This window comes from Pelodiscus sinensis, chromosome 11 (genome assembly GCF_049634645.1).
Source record: "Pelodiscus sinensis isolate JC-2024 chromosome 11, ASM4963464v1, whole genome shotgun sequence".
NCBI lineage: Eukaryota > Metazoa > Chordata > Testudines > Trionychidae > Pelodiscus > Pelodiscus sinensis.
In genome coordinates this window covers 5,541,652-5,562,526 of record NC_134721.1, presented here as the reverse complement: position 1 = coordinate 5,562,526, position 20,875 = coordinate 5,541,652, and the positions used below count along the sequence as shown (strand labels likewise).

Here is a 20,875-nt window from a genome sequence, read left to right as displayed (position 1 = left end):
AGTGTCTGTTGTTAACGTTCTGAAAGGAGCTCGGTGCATTAAAGCAACAAATTGAAAGTGTGTGGGGTTTTCTTTCTTTGTTTCATCCACAGGAGACGTTATAGTCAGTGTGAATGAAACCTGTGTGCTGGGACACACACACGCTCAAGTTGTAAAAATATTCCAGTCCATTCCCATCGGTGCCAGCGTGGACCTTGAACTGTGTCGAGGCTACCCTCTACCCTTTGACCCCGATGACCCCAACACGAGCTTGGTGACGTCTGTGGCAATTCTCGACAAAGAGCCGATCATTGTGAACGGGCAAGAAAATTATGATTCTCCAGCAAGCCACAGTAGTAAAACGGGGAAAGTAAATGGCTTGAAGGAGCAAAGGCCAAGTAGTCCCGCAGAAGTCTCTTCAAATGGATCCCATGGTTACCCCAATGACACTGTCTCTTTGGCTTCCTCTATAGCAACACAGCCTGAGCTCATCACTGTCCATATAGTGAAAGGGCCCATGGGCTTTGGTTTTACTATAGCAGACAGCCCTGGTGGTGGGGGCCAAAGAGTGAAACAAATTGTAGACAGCCCAAGGTGCCGAGGCCTGAAAGAAGGAGATCTTATAGTTGAAGTGAATAAGAAGAATGTGCAAAACCTTACTCACAACCAAGTTGTGGATATGCTGATTGAATGTCCGAAAGGAAGTGAAGTCACGTTACTTGTGCAACGAGGAGGTATGTCTTAGATTTTTCTTTAAAAGTAGTTGATCTGAAAAAAAAATACACTATTAAAGGCTTGCGATTCTAAATTGTTGTAAACCACCCAAGTTATAAGGTGTAGAAATTTGACCATTCCTCACAATTTTCTTGTATTACATAACATATAGTTAAAAAAACCAGTATTTTAACCCATTTTTGTTGCAGTGGGACATGTATGTGCACAGGTATATTACACATAATATTTATAGGTAATATTAATCTGTGTCTTTTGATAGTAAGTGTTCTGATGAAATTAGGATTTACATAATAACCCGTTTTCGCATGCTAGTAAAAGTTTACCTCTGTGACTGAAACTTTCTTTGGATTTCCAAAGAAACGTGGGCAACCCTGTGGCTGTTTTGGGGGCAGAAATAAGCTGTATTTTACTACTTTTTAACTCACCAGTAACTCAGAAATATCCAGGGGGAGTATCATCTTCTGAATATGGAGAAATCTTGTTGAAGGCCCAGCAGATGTGGGTTAGGAGTGTGGGGAGGGATTAAAGCTCAACTGTAAGCAATTGAAAATTACTTCCAAGCATGCTCAGTTGGCTTCTGTTGGGAGAGACATAATCCTAAGGAAGTTTCATATCTTTCGTGTGGCTTTGTGAAGCATAGTGTCCCAGCACTAATCAAGTGGAATAGCCTCCACCGAGAAGTCACAAGCCTCCTGCATACTTTTGTTTTCAAGGGTCATGGTGTGAGTCTTACTTGGGTTTGTGGCTATAGAAGCACAGAGAGATGAGAAGATTGATAAAAGCGCTATGTTTGACCACCAAGTTACCTCTGCCAAGTGGAAAGAACAAAGCGGGATGGGTGCAATGAGCTCCAGAGAAGGGTACTTTATCCCGCCTTCCACCGGGGCAACCTGTGTGTTGGCTATCCTGCTGCTCCTCAAGTGGGGGAGACTTGAACCCGCCACCTTGTCCTCTCCAGGCAAATGCCGTATCCCCTAATCTATGCCTGTGTGTTGGCTATCCTGCCTCTCCCAGAGTGGACCTCTTACCCTGCCCTCCCCAGGCCAATGCCCTAGCCCCTAGGCCATGCCAGAAGCCACCTCACCTTCAGACCGTCTGCATGAGACAGTCAACGTGGGCTTTTCATTGCATGAGTGCCACACAACGAGTAACGAGGACAGGTACATTAGTGAGGCACTTCCCCGTAGCCACACCTTCTCCTTGTAGGCTTTGCTACTGCTCTGAGGCCAGAGGAGTGCCATGTTGGCACCGCGGCTGTTGCTGCCTTCCTAAGGGGATTGGCTAGACTGCAATCGCAGCCTGTGACAGCAGCTTGCGGAGACAGTTCTGAGCTAGCTTTCCTCTCACTCGTTCAGGCCCTGGTGCATGAACTGCGGCCTCATGGGCTTCAGCGTGGACTAGCCCTGAGGACAATTCCCCAGGATTCCAGGCAGACGTGTGTAGCCCATGCTGCTATAGTTTCCCCACTACCCATACCTGAGCAAGTGCCCATAGAAAGCCAGGTTCCTCTGTTGTGTGCCCTGCCTTGCACACCTCATTTTGCCTTGGCAAGTCTGCGCCACCATTGACACTTAGGCTAGGTCTACACTATAGCTTTTTCCGATCGCTTTTCTGGAAGAGGCTTTTCCGCCATTTGGCCCCATCTAGACTCCTCTTTCAGCAGAGCCCTTATCCCTCATGAAACGAGGCATACAGGGCTCCCCGAAAGAGCACAAAAAAAAGTGGAAGAGCAAACGCGTTACTTGGATGTGACTGAGTTTTTCCGGGATACCTTTGGTATCCCGGAAAACCCCCACAGTGTAGATATACCCCTACACTGGGCAGGGTCAAGCCTTCAGAGATGAGCTGCGGAGCTGAAATAAGCAGAGGTTAAGACCATAAATATGTGCTGGATGCCGAGCTGTGGGGAATATTTGGCACAGGAATACGTCTCTAACAGCTTTCCAAATGGCTTCTAGTGGTGTCTGCATCAAGCCAGCAAGACCTGTGGCATGTCAGTAGCGAACAAGTACCAGTAGTTTCCAAAAGATATAGTGGATGGTCCTGCCAACACACGTGTGGCCAGTGAGTGGGACGTCCAAAGTGTGTAGCGGTATTTTTTTTTTCAATTTCGCTTTTGTGGTGTTTCCCTTCAGTCAGCCGCCTGAGAGAGAATCTGTTTGTTTAACCAGGATAGAAACAGAGGGCGTAAATTAAAGGCCTATTACCATACATAGTCCTTCATTCCCTCACAGAGGCCCTTTGGCTTGCAAGATTGGATCTTTATTTGCATGTTTTGAGTTTTCCAGAGCAGAAGGTGAGGTGGTTATTAGCTGAACTGACATTTTCCAAAGTGAGTAGTGATGTTTTGTGTTGCTCGGCTTCAGACCCATTGAAGGACCCAGTGTTGGGAGTGGGAGGGGCTCTATTTCTGAAAATCCTTCCAGATCTCCCAGATGCCTTTCTTTTGTGAATGTAAGCCAAGAATTCCAGTGCACTGATTTAGCAATTAATGAGGCCTGTAGTAAAATAAATACTTTCCTTCCCCACCCTCTCAACTTTTATTGGATTTTATATTTTTATGATAAATTAAAAAGTAAGGAATGGACTATATTATGCAGAGTTCTCTAGTTTTATGACTGGTATCTGCAGAACTTGAGTAATTTAAAATCACTCTAATATTGAGAGCCTTTAAAATATACCATAAGTCTCACGTTTGATTTATGTATTTGGAAGAAAGTATCTCCAACTGTAGTTGGAAAGGAAACAGCAGACATTATTAATCTTCCTGTAAAGAACATAAATATATCTGTTACCACTGTACATTAGTTAGTCAAACTGCGGCTGACATTTAATCATCCTTCTCGTTATGCCCCAGCGGCAAAAGAAGGTTTGATCAGGAAATAAAGGTATTGAGTTTTAATGAGAAAGTAAACGGTCAGTCTACTGCTAATATTAATGAATCCGTTATCTTCCTCATCTTTTCCAGTGTGCGGCTTGATCAGTGAATTAAACACAGATAGCTGCTCAAAGTGGCACAAAATTTAAGACAGTCTTCTTATTATCCCCGTATCTAGAGGCCAAGCTGTCATGGCATTTGTTTCTAATTCCATCGTATTTGCAGTTCTGAGTTTCATATTGTCATGGTACAGAAACTTGAATTTGTTGTCACCTTGGTACCCCATAAATAATAGGCTTGCCAGATACTTTCACCTAAAATTCCAAACATGGCAGGACAAAAGACCCAAACCTGTTGAGGAAAAAAAAAAAAGTCGCTGCGCCTTTAAGACTCCCCGCGCTCCCCGCTTCCCCACGCCAGATGCAGCAGGGGAACAATGTCCGTGCTGGCCTCCATCCAAGAAAAACATTTTACATGTCCAGTATTTTCTGGGTTTTTTTTTACCGGACAGGGGCCAGAAAAATCAGACTGTCTGGGTGAAAAACGGACACCTGGCAACCCTAGTAAATAATCAAAATGAAGTTAGCCTAAGAGTCTGCTGTTCATGGTTCATAAACCAAGTAAAATATACAGGCATGAAACTAGCTATAACATGGAATCCAAGAATGTCAAGTTTAACAGTTAGAGAATGTCGTTAACTACAATGCACTGTGACTAAAGTGTTCCAGTCCGATGGACTCACCCTCCCTACAGTAGGGATGTTAAAAAAAAGTTAATTTTTGTAAGTGTGTAACCGCTGAAATTTTCAGCAGTTGCACATTTACATGCAGGGGGGCAGGCAGGAGCTGGTGCTTGCGGGGAGTCTGCTTTTTAGCCAGCTCCCCGCAAGCACTGGCTCCCACCTCCACATACACAACCCCTCCCACACACACCTGGCTGCCTCTCAGACAGAGGCAGTGTGGGGGGAGGAAGGTGGCTCCGTGGGAGCTGGCTTAAAAGCCAGATCCCCATGTGCATTGGCTCCCACCTACCCCCCTTTGCTGCCTCTGATTCAGAGGCAGCAGTGGGGGAGGAAGAGGGTGTGTAACCATGCAGGTTAACCAGCGAGCCCAGGCTTTTCAGTTAACTCTACATGAGTACACGTTAACATCCCTACTCTACAGTATATTTATCTTGCATATCCTCTGCTAGTTCCTTTATCGAATGTGCCTGCTCTAGACAAAGTGCCGCTATTTAGTTTGATCTGATTTCAGCAGTGCTCTTGACTCCATTGTGTGATTAAAATCTTGAAGCAATTCTTCTTTGGGTCTCTCTGTTGGCTGTCCTTTCCTCCTCCTCCTCCTTCTGGTGTCCAGTGGAGAGAGCGCTAGGATTGCTTGCCGTCAGGCATTCTTTTATTAACATAACATTTGCATTCAATCAGACGTTGCCGGCATCATCGCCATCACACGGAGGCTGGTGTTCAGAACTGTCCAAAGGATTTGTCAGGAGTGATTACTAATCAGGCAGAAAAATATCAGAAAGAGATGTGTAATCTATGTGAAAAGCTCAGCCAGCTCCAAGCCACGGGTGGACTCCCGACAATTATGCGTAGTTGTTGAAATGCAAAGCACACAACCACTGAGAGCAGTCTGTAAAATATTTACTGTAATGGATCTTCCGCCCAAGCTTTGGCTTGCAGAAATGAAATCGCTTCTGCCAACCAAGTCTTGTGGTTCTTTAATGTTGAAACCCCTGTTCCCTTAGGACTTGAGCATTTTCTTCGTGCATTCCAGAATTACGGATTGTGCATAAGAACTTGAAAGTGAATCTATGTAGAATCAAAAGTAATTCACTAGTGTCTCTTTGCTTTTTCGTACCTCAAAAAACTAAACAAACACTGCTACTTACAAAGTGCAAAGTCAAGTGTGGATCTTTGCAGGATCATGGCCTTCAATAGCACAAAGACTAGGACTATAACAGGGTTTAAAAGAAAACTACATAAATTCATGGATGTTAATTAAGTCCATGAATGGCTATTAGCCAGGATGAGTAAGGAATGGTGTCCCTAGCTTCTGTTTGGCAGAGGGTAGAGATGGATGGCAGGAGAGAGATCGCTTGATCATTACCTGTTCCGTTCACTCCTTCTGGGGCACCTGGTATTGGCCACTGTCGGCAGACAGGGTACTGAGCTGGATGGACCTTTGGTCTGACCCAGTATTGCCATTCTTATATTCTTAAATTATTTCAGTTTGGTAATCTTAAAGTATTGTTAATAATCAAAACAATACAGGATGTTTTGATTTTAGAAGTTATTTATAACCCAACATTGTCCTGTTAATATTGGAGCTTTCAAACAAATGAAACCCTTTCCTCATATTTGATGCTTCAAAGTTGATTCAGTACTAAAAATTGGTCATTCTGTTTGAATCTCATTTTATTAAGGCCTTGTCTGCAAGGAGAAAGTGACTGGAACAAGCTATTCTGGAACGGTGTTCTGTATTTGTACCTTCTGTTCTGGAGGAAAAGTGACTTTTTATTCCCCATGGGGACCCACAGAATAATTTATGCCTCCTGTTCTGGTTAATTTCCTGGTATAAGGAAGGCCTTATATCTGACTGAGAGAATATTCGTCTTATTTATCATTCATACTCTTAGGCCACATCTGGAGAGCGGTGCTATTTTGGGATACCAGAAGTATCCCAAAATAGCTATTCTGCGTCTTAATGCTCCTGTTATTTCAAAATATATTTTGAAATAAAGGGTGTGCTATTCCAGCATCCCTGTAATCCTCCTTCTATGAGGGTCAAGGGACTTGTCAGAATAGTGCTTTATTTCAAAATTACCTTGAAATAAATTATGCAATTTGTGTAGTGCAAATTGCATAGCTTTTTCGAGCTAAGGGTGCAATGTAGATGCACCCTCAGAATCATCTCCAGTCCAGGGGGCTCAAAACAAGATACTAATCTTTCACTTTTAGGGAGCTGAGGTGTAGCTACCAAACATTGTTGCCACCTGCCTGGTGTTCCTGGATTTACTGTTGGATGGTCTTTTTTGTAGTTGTGAGGGAGTGGGTATCCCCTTGACAAAGCCACCCATATTATTGCTGACCTATCCCCTGGTTGGTGTAAAAGCCAGTGAAGAAATGGATCAAGAGTCTGATCTGCCTATTCCTCTCAAAGACGCATCCTTCTACCCTACCCTACCGGTGAGGATTAATGTTCAACTTCATCTCACAGGTAGATAAACAGATCTGCAGTTTCAAACACTTTCCATTAGCCCCAAATTCACTGCTAATTGGAGCTGAGAGCTGCCTGGGGAATTGGAAGCTGTCTGGTTTAGGATTCCAGAGCTAGCTAAGGGTAGGCAGGAGATTTAGAAGGTTACAGCGTTTCAGAGGGAATGGGGAACTGTATCGACAATATTTATCTATCTGTCTTAGAGAGTTTTAACTTCCACATATCACCGTCATAGCTGAGTACCTTCCATATAAAATCAAGGGCAAAAGTCAGGCCTTTTGGCTAATGAGTCTTCAACCAATAGTGCTACTCATTTGGTCCAGAGTCGTGCAAAGTGCTGAGTGCCCTCGATTCCTGCTGGCTTCCACCGAAGTCCATGGAGTTCCAAACCTTTTAGTTTCGGGTCTTTAAACCAGAAGACTGGCTGGGTCCATGTTGCATAGTGAGAGCTCTTCACAGAAGACAAAAATCTCTTCACCTTTCCCAGCTTAACACTTCCGCACAGCGGAAAGATAATTTAATGGAGCCAAACGAAAAGCAGTATCTAATCTGACATCGTTAGTGTTATATCTGCTTTTTAGCTGCTTTCCGTAATGATGCAAAGCCATCATTATTACAACGGCCTGCAGTTAGCTGTTGCTGGAGACTTTAACTCCGTTGAACAAGCTGCTCACTTCTATTTGCCCTTTGGGCTTGCAATGAAGAGTAATTCCAAAGTCTTGCTGCGCAAGTGTCCAGCTGTCAGAAAACTTCAAATGGTTCTAGCAGTTGCTGAATTCGAGAGAGGATCCAGATTGCATTTAGGACAAGATCTCAAACTGGGGACTCTATGACTGTTACCATAGCACGTCTGAGAATGGGCCAGGGGAAGACGAGGTTCCTCTTTCAATCAGAATTGGGGGATTGAGGGTTTGTTGCAGGGCAAGAGTATTTCACACAGATTGAGGCCTTTGTCCTGCAGTTTCGTCCGTTCACGTGCATCGTTGGAGACAAATGGAGCCCGACAGAAGGCAATGTCAGTGTACCTTGTGCACGAATGCAAAGATCTGCCTTTGCTGATCTGATTTCAGGGTCAGGGCCTAAATTATACATTCCCGCTGATTTATTTTTATTTTCTGAGTGGAGAGCTGGGTGGAGTATCTGACTTGTTGGACTCCCTGCTTTTATTAAAAGTTGTGTCCTTGAATACTTTCTGAAGTGGCAGTTAATATCCTAATGTACCCTGATGATTTTGCTAATGGAAATTATTTTCTCCAGGTTTTTTTTTTTAAAATCACGTGTGTTCATTGCAATCCAGTAGTAAAAAAAGCACATCCTTCAAAACTTCCTCTCTCATGTCTTCCCCCAATCACATCGGGAGTGTTGGAATTCCCTCATTTCTAGTTGTTCTCCCTCAATTCCCAACTCTCCAAACATCCATTAGACCAATCTGCGGTAGCTTCTTTGATGAGAAACAGCGACATATCTAGTTCCTCAACCTTGAAAACCTGTCTGATGCCCTTGCTGTACGGCGTGCCCGACCCTAGCTCTCTCCAAATCCCATCTCAAAATACCTCTCTTCTCCTTCACTTCTCTCTCCTAACCCTCTGTCATGGAGAAAACCACCAGAGCTTCCCAATGACTTGTATTCATCCCTCTTGAAACCTGTTCATTGGATTCTTCAACAACACATTACTATCTCTGGATAAGCTATTTGCAAATATACGAGGTAATGCTCCATGACATTGTAGCATGCACAATACTATCCACGAGTAGATTGTGATGTCTTACATTTGATGGCCTATTAAAGCCAAAGATAAGGTGTCAGAATTGTAGCATGATGAAAAATAGAAATAAAGTGACTTGATAGTTATGACTCCGTATTGTAATTTGTTTTCCTCGTTTCATTAGGACTCTTATTAGAAATCTTTAAAATAGGTAATAAATCAGTGTCACTTGCTATTTCAGCTTACTATTTCCTTTAGAGAGATTTGTAGGGGAAGGAGGAAATCAGCTTCATAAAAATTAGAGCTCGTCTGAAAATTGCCCTGCAAAAAACACATTACATTTCATAAACATTTTCTCACAATAGGTTTTTTTTTTTCATTTTCCAAAGAGCTCCAGTGAAAATAAATTACTGAGCACATTAAAGCAGTGGCTCAAAGTTAATATAATTTTAATTTTCATATAATTTTCCTATTTTTCCTGGATTACTTGATTAGTGAAGAGGGAACAGTTCTGAAAGAACGTTTTAGTCTAGGAAAGGTTAACTGCTCTTTCACAGAGTATCTAGTCTTCTTTTGCCCATTAATTCCACCCAATGGAGAGAAATTCTAATAAGGATCGCAAACTTGGTGAGATTTTTTTTTAAAGCAAGTTTAGATGTCACATTTTCCCAGTCTCTTTCAGGGGTCATTCCACGTAGTGACTAGTTTACAGAGTAACAGAAACAAGACTTGGTTAACATCAGAGGAATACATCAAGTAAAAGATTGATATCTATAAAGAGAGAGTTGAGAGGCTTGGAATAATTAGACTTTTATCAGTAAAAGCTGGTGAACTTTGATTTCAGAGTACTCACACGAACCAACGACAAGACATTTCCATTGATGACAATAGACATTTACAGAGAGACAAAGTAATAAAAATCTGCTTGAGAATGTATTAGGTTTTGACTTAAAGCCATTTGTATATTTTGAAATGTGATACTGACCATTTGTATGTAATCATTTGAAAGCTTTAACTTTTTGAATCGCAACACCTAGTGTCATTAAATAATTATTCTCTAACCTCCTCCATCATTTCTTGTTCCCCAGGAAATTTTCCATAGATGAACATTTAAAAAAAGCTTCCAACCCATAATTTTGGCCAACTGTGACAATTGCTAAAAATAAAATGCTTAAAAATAGAGTGTTATCCCTTGCAATTACTTTAAAATAAAAATTGAATGCTAACAAGCCTGTTCATTTTTCATACCAACATTAATCTAATTGGCATTAATGGATTGTAAGCGAAGACCAACATTTCAAAGAGCTTGGATCCATTTTATGGCCACAGCTTTTAGCCACAAAACCCACAGAAGTCCTGTCCCCTCTAAATAGCAAAACTTCAGTTTACTCCAAGCCACGATTTCACCCCATCATTGAATGCCTTCAGCAAATTGTGTGTTCAGATTTGAATAGCTTTAACTCAAGGTGTTGATGTTTAGCGACTAATGTTTGCACTACAAGTGCATTTGCCGGTGGAAATTAGGCCCACAAACAGAGACGCCGGACTTCAGTTTAAATTAAAATTGCCACTAATTCATTAACGTGAGATAGAGAGAGGAACCTGAATGATGTAACTTGACTTAGAAACTCTTGTGTGACTGGCTAAAATATGAAAGTACAGTAGTCAAAGTCAAATGGGAATCTAGGACTAGAAACAGAAGTCAGTCTTGCCAGCTCTAAGCATTCTAAAATCACGAGTCAGATTCCTAAAAGCCAAGAGATTAATGTAATGAATTTTTTAAAATATTAAACGCGGGAGGGTTTTTTGCTATGTTTTGGGGCTTTCAGGGTTCTTATTTCAAGCTTTTTTTTTTTTTTTGCTGAACCTCTGAAATCCGGGACTCTCTGGTCCAGCAACATCCATGGTTCGGCGGAACCACGGATGCTGCCGGACTGAAGAGCCTTGGCCAGCAAAGGTCAGGGGTGCAACCTAGGCTGGATTGGCGGTAGGGAACACCGCCCCAGCAGCAGGGCCCATCAGGGAGTGCAGTTCTGGCCAGGGACGAGAGCGGAGCCCACTGGCCAGGATTGGCACCAGAGAGCAGGGCTGACAGTCAGGAGGAGAAGCTGGATCTCTCTGGTTCAGCACCCGAGGTCTTCATAGTGCGGGAGCAGAGACTCAGGTCTGGAAGGTGCCAGAGCAGGAAGGTCCAACCCGTATTGTGGCAGCTAGAAACTTTTTTTAGTAAAATCTTACATAGACCTATGTCTCTAGGAGCTGAAACTTTAAGGGAATATCCCAATATCACAACATTCATAGAAAAATTGTGAGAATTGGCAGCACTGCTCTGTATGCATTTTCGTTACATTTAGAGCTCTCTGGTTTCTACTGGTATGCTGTGTAAACTACTGAGCACGAACCCATTAGTCATTTAAAAGAAGCCATTGCTTTCATCTCCACTGTCTATAATCAGCGTGGCTAGTATTGCTACTATTTGAACAAGACGTGGAGTGGAGCAAACTGATCAATACCCACGCAATCTGTATTTAGGGCAAATATTGGTCTTATATCCGTTACCATTCGTAGTGTGGCACTTCTGTGTGACACCGTTCATTCCTCATTGATATTAATATCATCTGATCTCCACAGCCACTTTAAACATTAGGTTCAGAGGGGTAGCTGTGTTAGTCTGTAACTGGAAATACTTAAAAAACAACAAATAGTCTTGCAGCACCTTAGAGACTAAAAAACTGTGTAGATGGCATCATGAGCTTTTGTGAGCACAACCCACTTCTTCAGATGAATGGAGTTAAGGGCTCCAGTTTTCAAATAAATAGCACAGAGGAGGGAATGGGGCGGGGGGGATGAGGAGGAAAAAGAAGGGGAAAAAAGGGGAAAGAAATTGTCATCTAGTGTCCATGCTAAATACTTAGGACCCACTTAAAGTGCCTTTTGTTTGGTTTTTGATGTCATTAGGATGTGGAATGTAATGGGCCAATGTCTTTGTTTAGACCTCTGCAGTAGGAATCAAACTTGTAAATGAAATTAAGTTCTGTAGGATAGTTCAGCATTTCTCAAATTGTGGCCAGGTCCCCAAAGTGGACCGTGACCTCATGTTAATGGGGTCACCAGGGCTAACAGTCACCGCAGCCCCAGGGCATGGTGTGGGTGAGCAGGCGTCATGCCCCAGAAGGGGCGGGGCCTTAGGCAGAAGGGGTGGGGCCAGGCAGGCAGCTCTCAGTACTGCCTGGACAAGCAATTTTCCTTCCCCCAGCCCTCAGGGCCATTTGGAATGGCACTCTGGAGATGATTCAAAGAGACCCAGGGCTTAAGCCACCACTGCTATAGCAATGGCCAGAATCCCAGGTCTCTCTGAACCACGAAGCCTCAGGACAACTGCCCTCTCCCTCTCACCCGTCAGTGGGCCTGTACAGAGTTGACTTTCGGAATGTCTACACTATCAAGTTTTGTCAACAAAACTTATGCTGACACCTAAAAGTCGACAAAAATCGCCACAGGGCATTCACACTTCTGTCAGTAGAACTTCTCCACATTGGGGGCACCATCACCAACCGTGTGAGCAGTGCATTGTGGGTACGTGTTCCACAGTGCCGTGTTGTGGGAAGGCAGAGCTGATCTTGGGGTTCCCTCCCAGTTCTCCCACAGCCACCTCAGCTGCTGGGCGCAGCATCACGAGTAGCTCTGTGAGCTTTCCCTGCATTGTGGGATACTGGTGAAAGCCAGTTCCATCTGCAAATCAAACAGTGTCTACACGGGCGCTTTGTCAACAATAAAGGGAGGGAAAAGGAGAAAAGTCTCTCGTAGGAGTGGAAGTTTTTTGTTACCAAAGCTAGGCTTTTCCCCCCTCAATAAAAGTCACATTGCAGTATGTACACGCTCGCTGTTTAGTCTCCAAATGGTCGCTTTTGGGAACAAAACTTAGTACTGTCGACAAAGCCTTAGAGTTGCTGGGACCCACGGCTGACACCCGAGCCCCACCAACCAGGGCTGAAACAGCAGTCCCAGGGTGTTAGCCTTGGCTGTCAGGGCTAAGGCTACAGTCCCCTCCTCTTGGGGTCTTGTAATTTTTGTTGTCAGAAGGGGGTCACGGCCTCTGCAGGACTAACACAATTCCTGGTGTTTCATCACAAAACTCCTTTTTAAGGGCAAAAATGATTTCTTAAGCATATCTGATTTTTTTGTTTGCTTTAATTTTATGTCATGAAAGATGCTGATAGCAAGCAATTGAATAATTAACTTAATTTGAATGGCTAAATAATGTTATCCCTTGGGGAATGTGACCGGAATATAATCTTGTATGTTTATGAAACATTGCAGTAGTGTAGTGCATGTGCAACTCAGGGAAGCAACCGTCTCAGTCTATGGGCGAGGCTGAGGGACTTGGGCTTGTTTAGTCAAGAGAAGAGTGAGGGGGGATTTGATAGCAGCCTTCAACTCCCTGAAGGGAGGTTCCAAAGAGGATGGAGAGAGGCTGTTCTCAGTGGTGGCAGATGACAGAATGAGGAGCAATCGTCTCAAGATGCAGTGGGGAGGCCTAGGTTGGCTATTAGGGGAATCTATTTCCCTAGGAAGGTGGTGAAGCACTGGGATGGGTTCCCTAGGAAGGGGGTGGAATCTCCATCCCTAGAGGTTTTTAAGTCCCAGTTTGACAAACCCCTGGCTGGGATGATTTAGTTGCTGCTTTTAGCGGGGGTTGGACTTGGTGACTTCTTGAGGTCTCTTCCAGTGCTGTAATTCTTTGGGGAGAGTTCAGCTGTGTTAGAAATCATCACGCAAAATCAAAAGATTTCCTAGAAGCAAATTGCCTGAAATCTTCTCACTGGGATTTTAGATCGTGTGAACTTTCGGAAGGGAGTAGGCCCTTCTCAGATGAAAAGGAGGGCTGGCATGAGAGTGACTAAAGTTATGGTGCTCTTCATAGATTTTTATTTTGGGGCGGGGGGATTGAAAGGGTTTTTTTTTCCCCTGAATTGTTGAACATGTAGCATAGGAGCAAGTCAAGCCGTGTGCTGTTGTTTGATAGCCGCCGTGATGCGATGGAACACAAGGTGGCACAGCTGAACCTCAAACAGTGCATTAAACAGTGCTGATGTAACTAGATATGTGCCTCTCGGGCCCCCAGCACTGCTTGCGTAGCAGCTGAGTGAGGGGAATGCGGCACATTTTATTCTAGCTTCTAAAACCAAACCCTTTCCTCCCACCCTTCGTATGCTGAGCTTGTGGGGCAGCTTCGTGTCTTCACCTTTCCGCTTAACATCATTCTTGGCCACATCCCGACGGGCTGCAAAGGCTGAAGTTATGATTAAGCGTCATAATATCAACAATCCCAGAATGAATGAGGTGTCTGGTGTCAAGGAGAAAGGCTCCAATTATTAGAATAATTGATTAAATGGCGAGTAACAGCTGTGGTAGCTTGGTCAAAGTTGACAGGGATGGTAATTGTCTCCTGATGGGTGGAGTGTTTTTATTTGATTCTGTTTTTATTTTGAGACCAACTATGTGCAGTGTAATACCCCAACCAATGTTTCTTGTAAGCTGAGAGCTTGGCTGGCCACCCAGGAGATTCAGATTCCTCTCAGCTGATTAGCAGAGTGCCCACAGAGTGTTTCTTTGGGTGGTGCCCATCCACATGTGCCTTGGTGCACATAAACAACATTGATTCCACACATGGATGGAAAAAAATTAGAGGGAACATTGACTCCAACACTTGGCAGTTCTGTATCTCTCCATTCTGTGTTGAACTACAAATATACCTTCCTGTTCTTAGTTTGATTCTTTTTTGCTCTCCAGCTAAGGCATGGTGCTCTCTCTATGTGTGGGAGGTTGGGGTGTACTAACTCCCATGAGACCACTCTTAGTACTGTTATTTTTATTTAATATTCTTTATATGACAGTAATGGCTAGAGGCTCCAGACACTATCAGGGCCCCTTTGTGCTAGGACATGGGTGGGCATCCTATGGCCTGGGGGCCACATGCAGCCCATCAGGGTTCTAGGTGTGGCCTGCAAGACCTTTGGTTTGCTGTTGCCATGCACCCAAGTTCACTGCTGATTTTCCATCCATGTAGTTTTTCTCCTACTGGCATGGCTAAAGTGACACACACGTAAAGCAAGTGCACATGAAGTGAGCTACGTGCCGATTGCACACAACATTGGACACGGCGTGCATGGCTCCCACAGTCCAAGCGCTGCCACGGTTCATACGAAACACCCCTCAAATTCTGGGTACGCAAGTGCAGTGAGAACATTACCCTGTCCTGGGAGACCGTCTTGGTTACGACAATCGTGTGGCCCACCGAAGTGAAGGAGGGCCCTTCCAGCAGCCCACTCACTAGCCTCGGTTGCCCATCGCTGTGCTAGTTGCTGCATAGACATATAAGCTGAATTCGGACTACGTTATAGCTTGAACGTCAACTCCTCTGCCCCCATGACAGGCCTAAGCTTAAATTCCCACTTAACGTGAGTTAGAGTTTTGGCGGGTGAATGGAGTTTTTGTATGTGCAAATTATCCCTCAAGCTAAGAATGCAGAGCAGATGTACTCACAACGGGAGAGAGCCCTTGCCTTGTTAGAGCTCACAGTTTTAGGGAACACTTTGAATCAAATGATTGAGAGAGTTGTATTTAATTCCTTGTTTATTTTAAAGTAAAATAAATGAATATTTGAATTTTAATACTCAGCTCTCCTAAAAACGGCTACCACTCTGCAGTGACAATCTGCCTGCTTACCTTCCAGTGGCCGGAATGGGTCTGTTGTATAAAATATCCGTTAATTATTAAAAACTTGGTTTATTGATCCAAATTCCATAGTTGTGCCCAGAGGTCTGTTGTGTTGGCTGCGGTACACAACCAAAATAAGAAAGCCGATCCCAAATGGAACATTTTTGGGGTGTGAGTTTATACCTTGTTAACATGGGCATGAAAGTCCCAGAGATAAAGATTGCCTGTGATCAGAACAAACGTAACACTGACAACGGCGGAATATGTTTCCCGGGCACTTCTTCGCCAACATGACTCGGTGCTTAACCTGGATGGCATCCTTCTAATGGTCAGAGGTAACTCAGTCTTCATGCTCACTCAGGCCTTGGCCTTTCTGCTTGACCCGCCTGTGATGGTTCTGGGATTTATACTCAGACAACTGTGCAATAGAAGTTGGGCCGAGACAGAGTTCATTGCCATTCATTCTGTGAAGAGCCCTCTGGCAGCTTTGTTTGCCCTAGCTAGTCAAAACAATGAGTCCTGTGCCCCAAATCCCCAGAACAGGCTAGAAATCATTGGCCTTGTTTTTTAAAAGGCTTCATTTTAGTTTCCTTCTTGTATTGGAGGCTCTAAGGTTCATGTTTTCAGGCTCTTCTTCACAATCAGGACTAGAAATACTATTTTTTTAAATGAATGCAGAGAATCGCACATAAGCATGTGAATCCAGGAGCTCTAGCTTTAAGAAAAAAACTTAGTGAGATTTACAATAAAATCACCAGAATTGGTGAAACTACTTTAGTCATGAAATGGTGACTCCTTATGTAATTACCAATCCCCCAAGCCATCCGATTACCGTCATGTCATCTTAATTAATGATTAACAACTATCTAAGTGAGACATATCTTGTTACGCAGTTACATTGAAACCCTTGGAGTAGTAATTAGCTTTTTATTAACATTTCGCATCTTTCTTATTACTTCTAATAGAAGTTCTTATTTGAGACATTGAAAGTGTGACCACAGAATCAAAATGCCAATTATTGGCAATTTGTTTAGCATCCAAAATGGGAGTGAATAATTGAGGATATGATTTTACGTGTTGTCTACTGGGACTGAAACTTTTGTTGGTGGCAGTAATAGACTATGCTTCATGGTGTGGTTTTCTTTGAAACTCCATTTGCTTGTGCCAGTGGGTTAACAATACCTAAGTCTGGGCTCCTAAAAACTGTTTCTCAAGCATTAGCATTTTAGAACTGGAGGGTGGTTAATTTTGTTCGCTAGTCACCAATCTTTGATTTATAGCAGGCCTACATTCCTTTGGTGCACATTATTCTTTGGCTTAAAGCGAGTATTGCATAGCTTATCTTTATGCTGGTACAGTATTATAATGCAGATCACTATGACAAGCAGAAAAGTTATACTGTTGCAGGAATGGGTCTCTTTCTTGAGGAAGCTGTTTATGGCTGAATGCAGACCTTGTGGTCTGGTTTTTTGTTGTTGTTGTTTTCAGATACTGTGGGTGTTTTTTTTTTTTTTTTTTCAATCTGGAAAAGTACAACTCCCATCTATTTTTAAAAATAGTTCCCATCCCATATTAAAAATCTTTTGGCAATGGATTATACAGAATTAGGGCTTCCCCTCCATCCCCCCTTCCAACAAAACATTAATGGCCATTAGTGTTAATTATTTAGAGCTCCTTGTTGTGCACTCAGAAAACAGAGATTGATGCATGCTGCTGGGTAAGTAGGTCTTTAGCTCTGGCTCCAGTATTTCCTCCCACATTGTGCCAAAAACATGTCCTGGTGGATGGTATCCTTTGGTTTTTATTCAGCACGGTGTAAAAAAGCAGTATGCCCTGGGCTGCTTATTTTTTCATACGGCTGTAACCCCTCCCCATAAATGTTAGCCTACTGGCAAAATGCTTAATATTGTTCTTGTGTTTTTATTAATATCCTGCTAATTTTCTGCAGTCTGTGCTCTCGCCCAAGTAAAGGAGAAACTAACTGGTGACCTTTTCAACCCAGTTCACCTACCTTTTGCTTTACTGTTGGTTCGCAGACATCTCATAAGAACATAAGAAAGGCCATACTGGGTCAGAGTAAAGGTCCATCTAGCCCAGTATCCTGTCTGCCGACAGTGGCCAATACCAGATGTTCCTGAGAGAGGGAACACAACAGGTAATCATCATGTGATCCCTCTCCTGTCATCCATTTCCAGACAAACAGAGGCTAGGGACACCATTCCTACCCAGCCTGGTTAATAGCCATTGATGGACCTAACCTCCATGAATTTATCTAGCTCTTTTTTGAACCCTGTTAAAGTCCTAGTCTTCACCACATCCTCTGGCAAGGAGTTCCACAGGTTAGCTGTGCACTGAGTGAAGAAAAAGTTCCTTCTGTTTGTTTCAAACCTGCTGCCTATTAATTTAATGTGGTGATTCCTAGTTCTTATATTGTGGGAATAAGTAAATCACATTTCCTTGTTCACTTTTTCTACACCAGTCATGATTTTATGGACTTCTATTATATCCCCCTCTCCCCTTACTCTCCTTTTTTCTAAGCTGAAAAGAAGCTCTTTTCTTCTTTTCTCTTGGGATTTTCATGTTGAGTTTTCATTCCCAAAATGAGCCAAGACCCAGTAACAGGGTATTGTACTCTGTCCTCTCCACCCCTGCAAGGATATCTGAGGAGCTTAAGAAAAGGCAGTGAGCAGTGGCCACAAAGATTGCAATATACTTTTCTGGCATTAGATCCCAACGTGGCTGGCAGTCAATTTGCCATTTCTTCTTTGAAGACCTGGTCCTGCAAAGTGCTGATGAGCCCTCTCCGTGTCAGCTGAAATCCTCTTCGAATTGAAATCATTCAGTGCTTTCGACCCCTCATCTCTTACACATGCAACAATGACAGGGGTCCGCAAACTAGGGGTCTTGCACATTTATTTTGTGGGAGGTCACAAATCAGTCCGCTTCCATCCAGACTCCTGCTTTGCCTCCAGCATTTGTAAACGTGTTAAATACCAAAAAAAAAAAAAAGTGTTTTCAATTCATAAAGGGGGCGAGGGCTCATTCAGAAGCTTGATTTCTGAAAGGGGACACTAGTACAGTACAAAAGTTTGAGAGTCACTGGACCATAGAATAGCATTTGATCTTTGTGTAATTTACAGAATTGGTTACTGTTGCTTTAAATAGTTTGGGAGCCCTCTAGTGGTCCTCACTGTTATGTTTCAGGAGACACCAGAACTCTGCCAGACAGCAGTGTGTGTACATAGCTAATCCTTCCATTTTATATATGTTCTGGAAGCATGGCTATTTGGATACTCTATATACTAGAAACAGCAGCATTTGGGGTTGATTTTACACCATGTATCCATATTTTCTATGGCTCGTAGAGCTGTAATGTCACAGCACTTACAGGTTTGATCAGTAGTATAGAGGTAGCCATGTTAGTCTGATCTTGTTAAAACAAAAGGAAAAACTATGTAGCACTTTAAGACTAACAAGATGGTTTAATAGCTGATGAGCTTTCATGGGCCAGACCCACTTCCTCAGATCATCAAGGGAGTGGATCTGAGGAAGTGGGTCTGGCCCACGAAAGCTCATCACCTATTTAAACCAACTTGTTAGTCTTTAAAGTGCTACATAGTTTTTCCTTTAGGTTTGATCAGTGCCTCCTAGATGTGAAATATACCGAAAAGTGATTTAAAATAATGCAGATTTGAAACATACCGGCTAAGATTAAACAAACCTCCGTGGCTAATCCATGAGTAGCAATGCTTCCTTCACAGTGTTTTATAGGAAGGTTGCTCTAGGTAGAAAGTCATTCAAATGGTGAAATGGTGGTACAAAACTTGGTGAGCAATTTACATCCTCTCCTCCCTCCCACCCCCCAATGTTCTGAAATATAGTCTAGCGGATGGATGTGGCCAGCTGTACATGGAGCTGTAGGGAGTTCTGGGGAAGAAAAGGAGAGCTTTTTATTAAGATAACTATGATTATCTCACTGATAACTGGCTTAATTTAGATCCCTGCATTTGATGAGATTATTTACTAATCTTGTCGGTACTCATTCTTGGCGACACTGTGAATTGAGTCTGAGCACCATCCCTGTTTGTATTTCAAGATCCCACAGTGATCACTGGTATTGTGTCCTTATGCAGTTCTTGGCTTTTTAGAGGGGAATAATGGTGTTTTCTAATTCATTTAACTGGAGTCGCATTTGTAAGTATTCTCTATGAGGACTCTAAGTCTGTGGTTCTCAGTGACTGGGCTGTGGGCTGTCACCCCAGTCTCCGAGAGCTCCCTGGCAGAGTTTAGGAAGCAAGTCCAGACCCTGATATGAAAAAGGTTGAGAAACAGTGATTTAGGTCAGTGGTTTTCAAATGACCCCTGGCGACCCAGGACTGGAGGATGGAATGTCGGGCGCTGGGTCTCGTTGCTGCAGGGGGATCAGGTGAGCAGTGGGAGTGTTAAGGCAGCTCCCTGCCTGTCCTGGCGCCGCAGCCTGCGCTGTGCCCCAGAAGTGGCCGGCAACAGGATCACCTCCTAGAGAGAAGGCTCCATACACTGCCCCTGCCCTGAGCACTAGCTCCGCACTCCCATTGGCTGGGAACCTGCTGCCGGCTACTTCTGGGGCGCAACATGGTCTGGAGTGCCGGGAGAGGCAGGAAGCTGCCATAATCCACTCACGCCAGTCGGTACGTAACACCTTCGGTCCCACCTCTCCTGAATGTGATGAGCAATGGCAGCTGGCTTAAAATTATGCTGCCCATTCCTTTGTGTCATTTGTTTTCCCCTCAATAAATGTGTTCTCACTAGTAAAAACCTCCCAAGTAATTGAAACAAAAGACAGGACTATGCAGCTCTTAAAGGCTAACAAGATGGTTTAGTGCTGCATAGTCCTGTCTTTTGTTTCAGCTAGACCAGACTAACACGGCTGCATCTCTGTCACTATCCCAAGTAATTGTCTCTGTGTGCAGATGATGTGTCTTACTGCACAATACAATATCCTTGCCTTCTGCTGTGGGAATGCATATCGGAAACCGGGCTTTATTATCTGCAAAAGTTGTGTCAGGGCTGTTCCCCACTCTGGCACTCCACATGCAGAAAGTGGGGTCCCGCAAAAGACCATAAATACCTTGCCTCTATAGGCTCTGCCTACAAAAAACTCCCAGGAGTCACAGATGCTCTGACTCTAGAAGATAGATTGCCACCATCAAGTGGTTTATTTAAAAGAACCCTTAAAAAATCAGGAAGGAACAATTGAATTCCTTCCCCAGGGTACCCCAAGCTCTTCTCCACAAGAGAGCTTGAAAAAAGAAACAAAAGAAAACACAGAAAACAAACTGTGTCTCTGATAGCTGACTTCCCAGGCTAGGCAGGCCCACACCGAGACCTCCTGTTACCTTCCAGAATCAAATCACCACATTAGAAAGGGGGATTTTGTTAGCAAAACAAAAAGCTATACTTGATAAAGCATACTTAGTTGCTAGGACAGAGCAACTAAGAAAAGAACAGCTCAAAACAAAAAGGAACAATCTTTGGGCTTAAATATGGTAAGTGGAGAAGGAAGGGCATGTGGAATTCACAGAGAAGTTTAACCCCAAACAAGCAAAACAAAGAGAAATACTGTGATCGTGACTAAATATACATTTTACCTTATTTAC

At 43.4% G+C, this 20,875-nt stretch overlaps 1 protein-coding gene across 31 annotated transcripts in view; it reads left to right on the top strand.

Annotated features, from left to right (window-relative positions):
* The window catches only part of MAGI1 (membrane associated guanylate kinase, WW and PDZ domain containing 1), a 554,446-nt gene that overhangs the window by 480,525 nt on the left and 53,046 nt on the right, over positions 1-20,875 (top strand). For all 31 annotated transcript variants that reach the window (XM_075938530.1, XM_075938537.1, XM_075938541.1 and 28 more), the window contains one exon: positions 93-713. In XM_075938530.1, coding sequence (XP_075794645.1) covers positions 93-713 — 621 coding nt within the window. The remainder of the gene's footprint in view (positions 1-92; positions 714-20,875) is intronic.